The 15009-nt window shown below is 36.9% G+C and overlaps 1 protein-coding gene across 1 annotated transcript in view; it reads left to right on the top strand.

The window, feature by feature from the left end:
• The window catches only part of SLC2A9 (solute carrier family 2 member 9), a 71578-nt gene that overhangs the window by 32508 nt on the left and 24061 nt on the right, over positions 1-15009 (top strand). The window contains exons 8-10 of the mRNA XM_029962059.1: positions 593-703; positions 9744-9845; positions 12534-12609. Coding sequence (XP_029817919.1) covers positions 593-703; positions 9744-9845; positions 12534-12609 — 289 coding nt within the window. The remainder of the gene's footprint in view (positions 1-592; positions 704-9743; positions 9846-12533; positions 12610-15009) is intronic.

Here is a 15009-nt window from a genome sequence, read left to right as displayed (position 1 = left end):
GATCCTTCTGGACAAAGTGTCCAACCCACAGCTGGATAAACACATCATGTGGTGGGTGAGCAATTGGCTCATGGGTTGAGCACAGAGGGTAATAGGGAATGGGGTAGCATCACACTGGCCACTTGTCACTAGTGGGGTTCCACAGGGCTCCATCCTGGGCCCTGTGCTCTTCAAATCTTCATAAATGACTTGGAGGCAGGACTGGAAGGGATACTAAGCAAATTTGCAGATGACACAAAACTGGGAGGAGCAGTTGACTCCCTCAAAATCAGGGAGGCCCCACAGAGAGATCTCAACAAATTAGAAAAGTGAGTTTCTTTGATTTACTCCTAAAGTGAATTAAGCTAAATTGAGTTAAAGCTGTTTGTAATTCTGCCTGGTTCTGCAAGCAGAAGGGCAGCGGCCTTGTGACTAATCCTGGAATTTGTACCTTCCCTTCATTTTTTGTCCCTTGTCCAGCCCTTGGTCATTTGAGAGTGCTCAGAGGTTTAACAAGTCTGGCCTCTGGCAGATTAGGTGGTTGAATTGAATACCAATATATTGTAGTTCAATCCATAAGGATTAATAACTCATTTTATTCTCTCTGATACAGATCTGGTACTACACAAACAACATCTTCAGTGAAGCTGGGATCAGTCATGAAACAATTCCCTATGTTACGCTAAGTACTGGTGCTGTTGAGACTCTGGCTGCTGTTTTTTCTGTAAGTATGGTTTTAAAAATCCATTAACATGCTTGATATTTAAATTACTGATTTTATTTCCTCACACAGGTTAAAAATATAAAGAGAATAGTATATTGATTAAGTGTAACACTTGATAAAGTGATTGAAAATATTATTTCTAATTTTAATCCTAAACCCTGTTTTGCATCTTTGGGATGTTTTTTCTAAGATGCTCTTTAGTTTTAGTTCCATAAAAGGAACATATGAGTTGGTATATCCTGAGGTGCTTTGTATGAGCGAAGAGGAAGAAGACAGAAACAGCAAGGCCCAAAGTATATTAAGTGGTAACTCATAAATGATTTTACCTGGTAAAACAACTTTACCTGGTAGCAGTTTATTCACATCTGAGAGTCTTCTCATGTGTCTGTTTGTAAGCAGACAGTGTTGTTGGAGAAGGCTCAGGCACAGTACAGGTAGGTGTGTTCACTGTGGCTTGCAGAAACAGCCACCCAGACTGGTGGAAAAGTGAGCCAGCATGCTAGAAAAGGGTGTCCCGTTTCTAGGGTGGTGTTAAATTCTGCTCTCTCACTCACCAAGGACAAGCAGGCATCCTTTCGTAACATGTGAGCTCCTGAGTAGGTTGGGGACCTTCACTGCACTGAATGAAGAGGAAACAATAGAAAAAATCATCCATGCATATTTTTTTCTTTCCAATTTCAAACTGGAAAAGTTGACTAGGAAAAAAAAATACACTAAATGAGCAAACTTAATCTGAAAGTTTTAGTAGGTGAATGCACGATTAATTGCTAAAGGAAATGCATTTCTATTTGCACTGCAATAAATAAGAAGCAATGGGAGAGGTCTTAGGAATGGAAAGTTGCAAACAAGCAAGTACTGTTTTCTTTCCTTGCTAGAATTTTTCCTTATCTTCATATATTCTATACTAACTGTATTTGCACAATACTGGACACACAAGCCAAGCATTTTTAAATGTCAGAAGAACAGTTTTGGAAAAAAAAATCCTTTTCTGTGGCAGAGCAACTGCTTATGACCTACAAAATGTTAAACTAAATCTAGCTATCAAGTATATTTTCTTATTGCCTAGGACATAAGGACTCTAAAGGTCACAAATATCTTCTTCTGATCTTTTTGAATTTCCACAAATCTATTTTTGGCTAAAGCTTCTATTTTTAATTTCTTTTTTAATTAAAGAGACATTGATTAGTAGGGAAATATGGAAGTCCCTACCTGTTACAGTTTCTTCTTTGTGATACTGCACAAACGCTCCTCTGTTTAAGATATATGTAAAAACAATTATGATAATTCTGCCACTGATATAAGTGAAGAATACACCTCTTTTATGTGAAAACAGATGAAAATTACATGGAGATGATTCCCTGATATTAAAGCCATTATATAAATAGGGTCTGTCATCTGTGCTGTCAGTTTGTGGGGCTTATGCAGAGCACACTGTTCATACATAATGAGGTGGATGTGTCTGCTTTGGCTCCTGGTATGTGTAACTTTTTGTTCTCAAGAGAAGTGTTTTTAATACTTTTTCTGTTTAAGCTACCTGCTGTGCTTCTGGAAATGCTGATGTGTTGATATCTCTTCTCTCTTCAGATTTCTCAGGTCAAGAGATGCTGCTTTGTAGCCTTAATTTTATTACAGTAATCTTCAGAGATGTTTCATTGCTGCTGTTTAAAGCAACAACAGTGTGAATTTCATTTTTCAGTTGAGGGCTTTGCAGCTTATTTATTCAAGTAACTTCCTCTAATTTTCTTCATTCCTAGCACTAAGGATGGGGCATTTCTTCCCCCTCTTAACCTATCCCAATGACTCTTTATGCCATTTTTGTTTAATCTATTTGACAGCATTAAATGTTAAGTCAGATGTGCGCGCCTTTTGTACCACTCAGGAAATAAACAGAAGAAAGCAGAAACAGGACTTTATTTTCCTGGTCTTTTTAATATGTTGTGCTTTCTAGAAGAAGCCAGATTTTACTTACAGTAAACTCCAGGATTTCAGTAGAGATAATCAGTAACAGAGATATAGTTTTTGTCCTTGTAAATTCGATAGGAGAGGCCCACAAGAAATCACGTACCATCTGTGATCATTATGCCTAAATGAGGTGGCTATGAGACTCTGAGCCTCAGTAAGAATACTGACGTATTGATGAGCTCCATTGATGAATGCCAAAGGAATAGATTGAAATAGACATATTTCACAGAAAACAAAGTTAACATTTAGTAGAGAAATATCGAAACTGTGAAAAATTTTGAAAGTCTCCCTTTAATGTGTCTCCTAGGAGCAGCAGCATATAGTAATAATGTTGATGTGGTTCGTGAGGAAAGGCGAATAACATCCCATCATTTTATAGCTCTGTATTGCCTCAGATCACTTGATATGCCAGCTAGGAGCATGCTTTGCCTACAGCTCCGTTCCTCTTCCCCTCGAGCGAAAGCCATGTTACCAAGCCATTGAAAAGTGAAACACCTGTATTGTTATGTTCCTTCCATTCATATAATTTGGCTACAAATTCTACTTACACTAGCACTTCCTAGTTTACTTCACAAAACACCTCTGTTGTAGCATTGCATGCTTGATGCCCCCTGGCTTCTCTCTAGGGAGAGAATATAAACTTCCTGTATGTTTTTTCATTAATTGTAGAGAATTCCACCCACTGTACTGAACACAGATTCGGTTTAGAGGACTGATTAGACAATCTACTTTTTAATGAGGGTGCCCATTAATTTCAGTTTACTTCTGAAGAAGTTTGGTGTTCTCTGGAATGAAAGAGTGAATGGATTTGCTACTTGTAGGCATATTACAGCAATATGTTATCTAACCTGAAACCATTCATTAAAGTAGGATAGAATATACCTAAATAATTCCCTGTGATTATTAGAAGTCTGTTCTATAAATTCTGCAGTAAGGGGATTCCACAAACTTAGTTATTCTTTAGTAAGATTGATTACTGTGGCTATTTTTAAATTTTTACTGATTGAGGTTAGTTAATTTAGTTGTTATCTTACTCTTAGTGGGCAAAAAGAACAATTCACCAGTGCCTTTCTTTAGCAAGGCAGCAGGGTGAATGTAAAGGGACAAGTAAGCTTCTGAAAAGGTTCCTTCCCTCCTCCATGAAACCAGCATAGAATAAAAAGGAATGTTATTCAAATTAAACATCCCACATCCAATTTTACCATCTGTGACACCACATTTGGTCTTTATATAGTGTTCACAGAAAGAGACTAGCTATGGCTATATTGAGAACACTGTGCCTTAAGCATTTCCCATAAGGTGATGCACCAAGGTGTTACTAAAAGCCTGTGACAGAGACAAGCCATACGAAGCCACAAGTGAGTTAAAATACATTTCAGTACTAGACCATAAAAGAATACAGGAAATCCTTTGCAGTATCACACAGAAGTCAAGGAAGCCAACCTTCTTAGGCGAGATGATTTTATTCTGCTTCAGGATCTCATGAGAAAGAGCTCTTAGACTTGGTCTGTGTTTCTTCTAATGTTAATAGATCTTAACAGAGGAGGGATTCCCTGCTTGGGCCATGGCTCATCTTAAAACAAGGGTACTCCAGATATTTCCATAGGTATTCTCATCCCCAACACATTTCCTCCATGATTTCCAAAGGACAATGTAAGATATCTCCATTGAAACTCTGTGGCTCTACTGGGGTCAGAACAGGAAGAAATATATATCATTGAAAGCCAGTCATATCAAATGAAAAAACATGGGGTGGCAAATACTTGCATCTCAAGAGTTCTTAGGGAGTTATGCTATAATCTGATTTTTAGTAGGATTTTTAAGGCAGTCCCATGTGAGACTGTTCACACTAGGTCAGAATCAACCTTCACCTGTCCATAAACCCCAATAGGATGTAAGTAGAGGAGAGTGCAAGAACATGGCATTCCTCCCTCTTTCTCCCCTCATCTGGACAAGCTGTTGCTCAAGGACTACCAGAATTTGAAAGTTATATCTTGACCTGTAATAGCCTGGATAGAGTCAGCAGTAGAAAAGAAAGATTGGCCAACCAGCATCTCAGATCATGGTGTTTGTTGATGGACAGAGGCATACAGGCACATTTTCACTGCAGGGTGGACTGCAGAGTGTGACTGCGTTAATGCACACTGCATTCATCCACAAGTGATCAATGGAATTGCTGTTAGACAAAGACGTGATTCTTTTTCAATTGTTTTAATACATGTGGACTTATGAATAGACAAGGCTTACATGTGTTGAAGTAACCATGTAGTGCCTTCCAGGAGAAAAAGTCTCATTATGAAGGTCTACCTTACAATGCCACTCCTAACACCCAAGGTGTACATGGTTAAAGGCTGAGTTTATGTAGTGCAAATCCTTTTGCAGGATACATTCAGAAACTGAAACTCTTAAAGCTATCTCCTGCTGCTGAGGATTTAAAAACACTGGTTTTGAGTAATGGTTGTATCAATCTGGTCAAGATGATCTTCATCAGGGCATTCAAATACTATCATTAGAAAATAAAGCACCAGCCACAATAAGCTGTCATAGATTAAGGTTGGGATCTAGTCTTGCTTTTATAGCATGAACATGGCATGAGACAAAACTTAGGGCTTTTAACAGCTAAATCACCGACAGAAGGAGTTTTGATTCAGAAATATCTACAGTTTACTGAAGGGACATCATAGGAACAAGGAAATGAGGTGCTTTTGTGTTGCCCTAGGGGCTGTTGCCAAGCACTGCTGAGGCAAAAGCATCTGGCTAGATGAGTTCCTGTCTCAGTCATGCTGGTCTTGCAGGCGTCGACTATGGAGAGCATCTTTAGTGAGTAGAAAATTTCTCTTCCAAGGCTGATTAAGGATGCCTTACTGCAAAATACTTCAAACTGAGCTTGGAAACTTAGCAATCAATTCTACCCTTTGCTGAGAGTAATCTCCAGCCTGGCAGCTACAGAAGGTGTGTAGGATCTTATCCTGTCAGGACTTTAACACAGATGCAGGCAAATGCAGCAATTTATTTAAGGCTTTTGCTTATGTGGTCAAACTTGATGCTAGGCCTGTAAATTCCAGTTTAGGTACTTAAATACAATAACCCTTTTTTGTTTTAAAATGTATAATTCATAGAGTAGACCGATGGACATACATCAAAATACAAAGCAAAACCCCTCAATTTATAATGCTCAGTCTGCTGTTCTGCTTCTTTTCCTGGATGCAAGATACTACACATTGTGTCATAAAGTTACATAAATGAGATTATACTTTTTCATCCTGATACTTAAAATGGAATTAAGAGCTTACCACATTAAGTCTGAAAACAGTCATACAGTCTAACTCAGACCTTCATCCAAAATATGTCAGAAAGAAAGTAGGGCTACTATTGACATTAACATACAGAGCAAACTTCTTCACAGAGCTTCACATCAAGAAAATCTGACAGAGTTTTCTTAGTATAATCTAGGACCAGGATATAAGTAGGGAATAGTATTCAGTGACCTCCTATTTGGGCTGTAAAACTTGACTAGACATTCATTTTGTCCAGACAAGCTTGTCTGATCTTTTTTTAATGCACTCTGCTTTCATTATGTCAGCCTTGGTATCTGCAGCTGACTCAAGTGAAAAGGTTGACATTTGCTTCTTTAACTTTATTCACAAGTGTTTCCTGCCAGACAAAAGTAAGTTGTGTGAAATGTTAACGTAGTTTGCATATCAGTTGCCTTATTATCACCAAACATTTGTGCTGAGAGAATCTTGGTTACAATATTTTTTTACACATTTTCAGTAATTTCAGCTATGTTAATTATCATGACTGGGTATAGGGTTCTGCAAAGGCATGTTTATGATCACACATAAACAAGTATCAGCCTACACAATTTGGCACATAACTCAGTGTGCTATCACTGAAAACAGTTGTAAGGTTCTTCTTTTGTCTGTACTAGAGCATATACTGAATTTCTTGTTATTTCATTTACTCTACTGTATAGTATATTTTGACTTGTTATAGGTCTTCAATAGGTAACAGTTACCAATGCATAGCAGTGGAGCATTCAAAACTATAAATACTTGAGAACTGGTGAATCATCTTCCACTTCTTATGAGTCATAAGCATCTTAGTGGGTTTTGCAAGTTAACAAGTTTTGAATTAGTATAATCATAACTAAAAAAATTAATTGCTGTCTGTTTTTAACCTCAAAACCAGCATTTTTTTCACCAGGGAAACTTGCTATTGTGGAAGATGTGTTAGACCTTGCTTTTCAAGTATTGCTGAATCCTCAAAGTGGAAATGCTTATAGGATTCCCAGCAATTCTGAGACAACATAGTGTCCCTGTGAGTAAGGACAAAATTCCTGATTATTTTTCCTGTGAGGGAAGTTGGTCCATTCCATAAATGACCAGAAGTGTAACGAACAACAGCAATTATAAATTGTTTGGGTCAGAAACTGCAGCTAGTGCCCAGAAGCTGAAGCATCCAAGTTCCTGAATGGTTCTGTATTAAACAGATAGCATTGATGAATGCTTGGGAAACCTGGCATTAGCTCAGGAAACAGAATGTCATAGACTTGCTTGCACATGCATTTACTTTATTTCTTCCCAAATTATCTCTGAGTAAAACAGAATTCAAATATATTAGAAACTACTGTTATGTTCTGTAAAAAGGATATAGAACCCACAGATCTGCTGTAACTGTATCTGCTTGGCTGGTCTCAATTAAAACAGGGAGCGCCTCACCAACCCACCTAGTTTTACACAAATATGTCCACAGTGTAGGTAGACATAAATGCATGCACATGTTTTTTTTGAAGGACTTGTCCAAGCTGTTCCCCCTTACTGGAATTTGATTTGCTTTGAGCTTTACAACTGAAAACTATGTATCGGATCTTCATCACGTTTTGTACGAGAGGCATCTACGACCCTTTTTGCCTCTAAGAAAAGCATAATCCCTTACCCTGTTTTAACATAAAACCCACCAGCTAGGGAACACTGAAATTGTTTAATCATGACCACCAACCCAGCATTGAAAAAAATAAGAGAAATTGCCCAGTATGTCAAATTACATGTGCAGCACTTATAGCTGAATGTGTAATTCATACCAAATTACATGTGCAACATCTGTTGCAGAAGTCTCTGTCTTACAGACCCGTTCATCCTTCAGATCCATAAAAGATGTCTCTTGGTTAAGTGTATGTGTGATGCAAGATATTTCCATTGAAACTCGGTGGCTCTTACTGGGGTCAGAACAGGAAGAAATATGATCCAGTGACAGCCAGTCATAGCAGGTGAAGAAAATGAGGTGATAAATACTTGCATCTCGAGAGTTCTTGGGAAGTTACGTTATAATCTGTTAAAATCTATCGGCAAGATGGATTCATTCATCATAATGGAAACTACTTACCATCTTGTAAAGGTTTCAACAGTGAAGCAGTTGCAATTTTGAAACATTTGGTCCTCGTGAGCACAATGTGAAATCTTATTAACATCAGTGCGTGTCTTTTTGGAATTCCATAATTCTATTATGGAAGCTGTGGAAACTTTCCAAGTGAGTATATTTTGCCATTCAAAGAAACAAGGAATGCTAAATCTTGCCACAGAGCTGCTTTCAGTGTTCTGCAGTGTAACAGTGCACATCTCTGGTGTGGAAGTTCAGCTCAGGGTACAAGGTGAACACATGTTGAAGCCTGTCCTAAGATCTGATGCTCAACCCCACTCTGAAGAAGTTCTTGCCACTTGAGGCAAGTCTCTGGGTGACTTTGTGCTTTCCTCTAACACATTTCATCTCAATGCTCACAGGGGAATGGTGTGTCCTGTCTCCCAGAATTAAGGGTGTTAGTCCAGGTTTCATTTTACTTGCTCATTTTATCTTTTGCTCAAAAGATATGTGGAAGATGGATTTCAACCTATAGTAAATAATTATATGACAAACAGTCATGTGAGTCTGACTCTACCTTATTTGAAATAGTACATTTTGGGCTTTGTAAACTTGTTTTATTTTTCTCATAAGAAAACCAACTGTAATTGTAATTTTAGTAATTATCAGCATGAAAATTACATCATCCATTATGACCTAAAATATGTATTAGCCTATTTTAATGAGTCAGACTAGCAAAGACAGTTTCATGTTACAGGTTGTCAAGCAATTCTTCATTGTGTTCTTCTCTATTCAGATTTTGTGACTTATATTCAAGTGTTAAATAGAAATTTAAAATGAACATGAGTGCACAAGTATCAGTGTTACAATCACTTGTCTGAGCAAAATTTTCTTCTGGGTGGATTTCTTTTGTCTGGATATTCTAATTACGCTATCTGTCTAAAATTACGACTAAATGTTTCTTCTGTGTTTGGACAAAAAAAGAAATTTAAAATAAATTCTAGTTTAATCAAAATTTAATCTATGCTAAAAAGCTTTAAGACTTAAATTTTAAATGTTTAAGCTTAAATTCAGAGAGAGATTGAAATTATGAAGCAGTCAAAATACAAAAGCAAGAGACTATAGTTTGCTTCGACATTGGCATTTAAAAATTACATATTGTAAGAATGTTATTATAGAAATTTGGTGCAAATTTGTGAGCCATTCAATCAATCTACAATTATTTATGCCTCGTAAAAAAAAATCAAACTTCATTTAATTATCATCATATTAATTATTTTTATATGGCTAATGTACATCACTTGTTTTATTATTAAATTGTTGCTCAAAAAGGTAAATGTAGCAATAACTTTGAAATCATCTATGCTAATGGTGTTAAACATGAATTTACCCGTTGCACATTTTTCTACCTATATGGTTATATTTGTTCTGTAGTAGGAAATTTGGGCATAACGCAAATACCAACTACTGCTTTGATGGTTTCCTTGTCTTTTCAATGATCTCAAACAAGGATGCCATGCTGGCTTGTGTTTTCAAAGAGGTTAAATTGTGTAAACATAATTGTGAGCACAATTATGAACATGTCATAGCTTATAAATAGTGTAAAATCAACTCTCATGGTTTTATTTTTAATCTTCACGTTTACTGGGAGAACATATCACATGGTCCAAGATCTTCAGTGCTTTATGAAGAAAGTCAAATGCCACCTTTTGTTTTCCAGGGCTTGGTTATTGAACGGCTTGGGCGCAGGCCTCTTCTCATTGGAGGTTTTGGGTTGATGGTTGTCTTCTTCTCTGTACTTACTGTCTCCCTGACTTTACAGGTAACACTTCAGTCACTCTATATTTTTACTCTCTCTTTGACCTATTTTAAATATGCTTGATACTGGTTGGCCTCGACATTCCTACGTAAGTGAATCCTTTTAATCAGTCTGGCATAAGGATTGAACGGTCTCTTTTGCTAATTTATGAATCTCTTGACTTAAAGTGCTATCATTAGTCACAGCAGCTTTTGCATTAAAAAGCAAGAGGGGCTTTCTCACATTCTGTCTCCTTAACTCAGAGATTTATTCATATCATGAACTATTACGAAGACAATTTTACCCATAGTTGAGTAAATAGTTTTTACACATTCCATGAGTTTATCTTTGTGATTCACTCTCTCTGAGATTTCTTTCTTACTTTATATGTCATCACTATTTTAGGTTTGGATTTTTTTTTTCCAGTAGTGAAAAAATTTCATGTTTGCTATTTCTTCAAGTTACTTGTCTGCTATTTGTATAGGCAATATAAAGATTTAGCCTTTGGGAAACATTTGCACTTAGAAAAAAGAGGAGGATAGACTTTTTATCAGGGCTTGTTGTGATAGCACAAAGGGTAAAGATTTTAAACTAAAACAAGACCAGTTTAGATTAGTTATAAGGAAGAAGTGTTTTACAATGAGAGAGCGTCAAATGATGGAACAGGTTGTCCAGAGTGGTGATTGATGCCCCATCCCTGGAGACATTCAAGGTCAGGTTAGATGGGGCTCTGAACAACCTGATCTATTTGGCAATGTCCCTGCTCATTGCAGTGGGTTTGGCACTAGGTGAGTTTGAAAGGTCCCTTCCAATCCAAATGATTCTATGACTATTTATTCTAAGTTCTCAGATCTTATTAGCACTCAATTCCCCACCTGTTTCAAATGATCAGAGGAGGATTATTAAACCAGTTTAAATTCTACCCATGGGTAATTTTTCCTTTATTGGCTTCCATTTACATAACGATGCAGTTTGTTTCTCTTCCTGAGGACTTTTGAGAGGTAAAACTGGCATCTGCAATGGCATGGGTTTGGGTGGTCTTTCATCAAGTTGCTTTCCTGCTGTTATTGATACCTGTGTGGTGCCATTAATCTGACTTTCAAATCTCCTTTCTTGTTCGAAGAGAGTCATTAAGTCAGTGTGACTGGCAGGTGTACACCACAACATTACAAAGTTTTTGTTTGACTTACCTGTATGTACAGCACAATAAAGCTTTACTTCACATACTGCAATCAGGACAGCTGTAAAACAGCTCTCCTCCAGAAGAGAGATGCTATTGCAAATCTTGTATGCCGAGTGAAAAATTCTCTTCTAGATCTTTTGAAACCTAGTTTGATGTGTGAAGACCTTCAGCTATTGTAAATCCATGAAGTCTGAATGGCTTTCAGTTTTACATCCTTTCATCCAAAGTGTCTCAATCTGTTAAGTATTAGAGATTTGCTTTGAACAAAAGACCAGGATACAAATAGGCTTGATCCCAGAGGAATTTGTCTATTCTGTATTTGCACCTTCTCTTTCTCAGAGACCTTGGATTTCCTTCTAAACAAGAACTCCAGATTGTGTAATTTTGATAGATTTGCAAGCCTTTTGGTTAACGTTAATGCCTAGGAGACCATGTTTTCAACAGAACTAAAGGAATAACTCAGACTGGAAGAAAAACCACATCAAAAAATAAGGGTCTTTACTGAAAAAAAAAATATTTAAAATAAATTTTTATTTATTTATTTTATAATTAATTCTCAATAAAATATTTTAGCAAGCATATTTTTACAGTGCCATTCAAGGTGATATTTTCTGATAGTACAGTTACATGTATCTTAACCAACTTTTCAAAAATAGTAAAATTCTAATAAAAATATCATTCACACTTTACTGGGGAACAAACCCCTCCTGTCAGAGAGAGAAAGAAATGGGCATCCATGGTTTTTTCCCATCTTAATGGTATTAGAATCAGGCATACGTGATTAAGAAAAGTGTTCTGCTAACTCCATAGAAATTGCTCAGCATGTTTCAGGTTCCTATCATTTAGAGGTCTGAATAGAGAAAAATCTACTTAGAAGTAGAAGAAAGACTGCCTTGGGAGGAAAATAAGTGATGCCATTTACAGTTCCCTTAAAGAAGCATTTATAGTTTGTTCTGATTTTACCTCTACCTATTGTTTGCAGACATGGCTCTCCTTGTCTGCAAAGTAAGATTATGGTTGAAAAATCCCTGGACTGTGGCTTCCCCAGGGGCAAGGTTCAGATTCAGCTCTCACACCGACTGACAGCGTGTCGTGTCTAGTCTTCAGCCCAGGCTTTGACTGCTGAACTTTGAAGCTCTATGGGCCATCGTAGTGGCTCTTTCTAAAAATGACTGAAATATCTGAGGAGGCTGGCGGTGCTTAATCTGTTCGTTGGAAAGAAAACCTCTTTTCCAGATTGGCTTGAACTTTAGCACAAGAAGTTGAGAATTTTTAGAGTTCTGACTTCTGTGGTGCATGAGCTTGTCTAATGTTTCTCTACAGGGATTCCACAGAGACCAAGATTTTTAATATAAGTCATCTAGTAAGGTCCTGCAGAAATACTGTGATTTTCTAAAGTAACCCTAGACTAAATTCTGAAATAGATAAAGAATAATGGAAAACACTATCTGTGGTTTTTTAAAAACTATTTTTGCAAATATTTGTGATACATACAATATGCTTAACATGAATGTCTTTTATCTACCCAGAACACTGTGCATTGGCTTCCTTACCTAAGTATATTTTGCATCCTTGCAATCATTGCATCATTCTGCATTGGACCAGGTATGTCTTTATATATTTTTTCATGTTTCTTTGCACATCAAAGCACAGATATTTTTTCACTGGCATTATGTCAACAAATCACTTGTGTGGAACTTCACTTTACCCTTATCTGAATACCACAAGGGGTCTAAGTCAATAAAAGATAGAAACACAAAGTGATAGGAATATTCTTGACAAAAAAACCCTGTACACGTGTTCTCACTTAGGTGTTAGCATAATTGAGAGTTAGTGCCTAAAAAATTAAAATCTTGACTATTATTGTAGGATCACTGTGATTTTTCAAGATCTTCAAAAACACTCAGACTGGAAGCTGTGTTTTATGTAAAAATTGTTGTGTTAGCACCTCAGTGCTGGTGGAATTCAAATGGGGCACTGGTGGAGAGGGAGGAAGGGAACAACTGTGTGTGTGGTTCCTTTGTTCTCTTCCTTTCCAAAGACAAAGAAGCCCCAGGTGAGAGGGTTTACACATCTTCTCTTTAGGAATATGATAGAAAAGGTAGATGCCCTTATAGTGGAGCTGCTTCTTTTCTGTCAGTTCTCTAGAGATTGTATGCATTTCAGAACTGATGCCCTCAGATAACTGCTTCTGTAGGTTATAGTGTGTATATCAGAGCTAGTTTCTCAGCTCAACTTTGATTACTTAGAGATGAGTAGAACTTTATAGACAATCTGGTACTCACAGGTTGTAATTTTTGTATTTCATTTTCTTTAACAAAGAACATGTTTGTGGTATAAAAAATTGATAAAGCCAGACCTTCCTCAGAAATGTAGAATAAAAAGACAAGAGCAACAGTCAAGTCTCAGCAAGGCCTTCTCTGACTGGATAGAGGAGAAAAATATTATACTGAGATGTCGTGGTTTCAGAATGGTATTCTCCAATTTAGTGTTCCCACTCAAATTACTCCAAACCATACATCACTTGCTCACTCCCTCCTTCCCCTCCCCTTCCCCTGTGGGATGGAGAGGAGAACTGGAGGCATAAAAGGTAAAGATTATGGGTTAAGATAAGAATAATTTACTGGAAACAGCAATGAGGTAAGAAAACAAATAATAACAGCAACAATACCAATGACAGAGGGTACAAGAGAGAGGCAAACAATTCACATGGAAACCCCCTGACAATACCCAACCACTCCCACTGCCATGCCCTTCCCCTGCCACTGGAAAATGACATCAGATGGTATAGAATAACCTCTGAGTCCTGGCCATGCCACTCCTGGCTACTACAGATGTTAACTCTGTCTTGGCCAGACCCAGAACACAACAACATAAAGCACTGGAAGACTTCACTGAAGAAGGCCATGAAATGTCTGTCCTTGGAGCTATTCAAAAGTCAGCTGCACAAGTTCATGAGAAATTGCCCCTGCTAAGACCAGCTGAACTCCAGAAGTCTCTTCCAGCCTAATTTATCCTGGGATTCTAATTGAATCACATGTTTGGAAAACATATTTTAATAGAGATGCAAATACTTGTCTGAGTGTAATATTTATCTAAATAATATTGCTCTAGCCTTCAGATACTTAAAGAGAATTTAATTCTGAAGTTATCAAATAATGAAATGTTAACGAAAATTATTTGCAGATAGATAAAGAAAAATGTAATCCAAATTCAACTGACATACAAAGATGTCAAAACAGTGCTTAAATTTTCAAAGATTCTCTTACAAGTTGTCCTCCACAAAAAGGGGAAAAGTCAGCTGCTTTTTAGGATTTTTTTCACAGTTGCTCAGCAGTAAACCAGAAAGTAAGACTTCTGTTCCCTTGAGTTCTCAGAGCTTTTTTCATGCACTATTTATTGCCTCTTTTTCTTTGTAAAGAGTTTGACATTAAACATTAATCAAATGTTTATACATTTTCACCACTGGAGTGGTTTAATTGATTGATTGTGGTTTATTTGGGGGAAGAAAGAGTTCCTGATGTTTAATGTGACTCTAATGAAACATTGTTGTCATTCTGTGGATCCTCTTTTGGAAAGCTCAAAAAAAATATGCTGCTTTAAAGCAAAAATGGGGAGAAGACCAAGATATTCCTTTTCCCCCTGTTTTTGGGAAAAGAGTTTGTCACTAATTTCTGTGCAAAATACTGCTAAAATACTGGAAAAATATTGCCATCCCTTTGTCCTTCTTACATATCTCAGTTTCAGCTACATCCACTGTATTGCTGACATATATTTTGTAGACTGAGGTTGGGTCTTTTTTTTTTTTTTAAGAATTCTGTGAAATAGAACTGTCCTTGAATTTTGGATACCATAAAAATGTCAAATGTTGAATTGAAACTTCTTGAAAACTTCCCTTCTAGTGTTTTAAGTAGCTCAGACAGTTAATGTGTACCTCCTTGCAGCATCTAGTTTTGGGTTGTTTTTAAAAACCACAAATTAGAGTTTGAAACAAATTGTAGTTTT

Source organism: Manacus vitellinus, unplaced genomic scaffold, assembly GCF_001715985.3.
Source record: "Manacus vitellinus isolate BGI_N305 unplaced genomic scaffold, ASM171598v3 scaffold_0_pilon, whole genome shotgun sequence".
Taxonomy (NCBI): Eukaryota; Metazoa; Chordata; class Aves; order Passeriformes; family Pipridae; genus Manacus; species Manacus vitellinus.
This window is presented reverse-complemented; position numbering and strand designations above follow the sequence as displayed.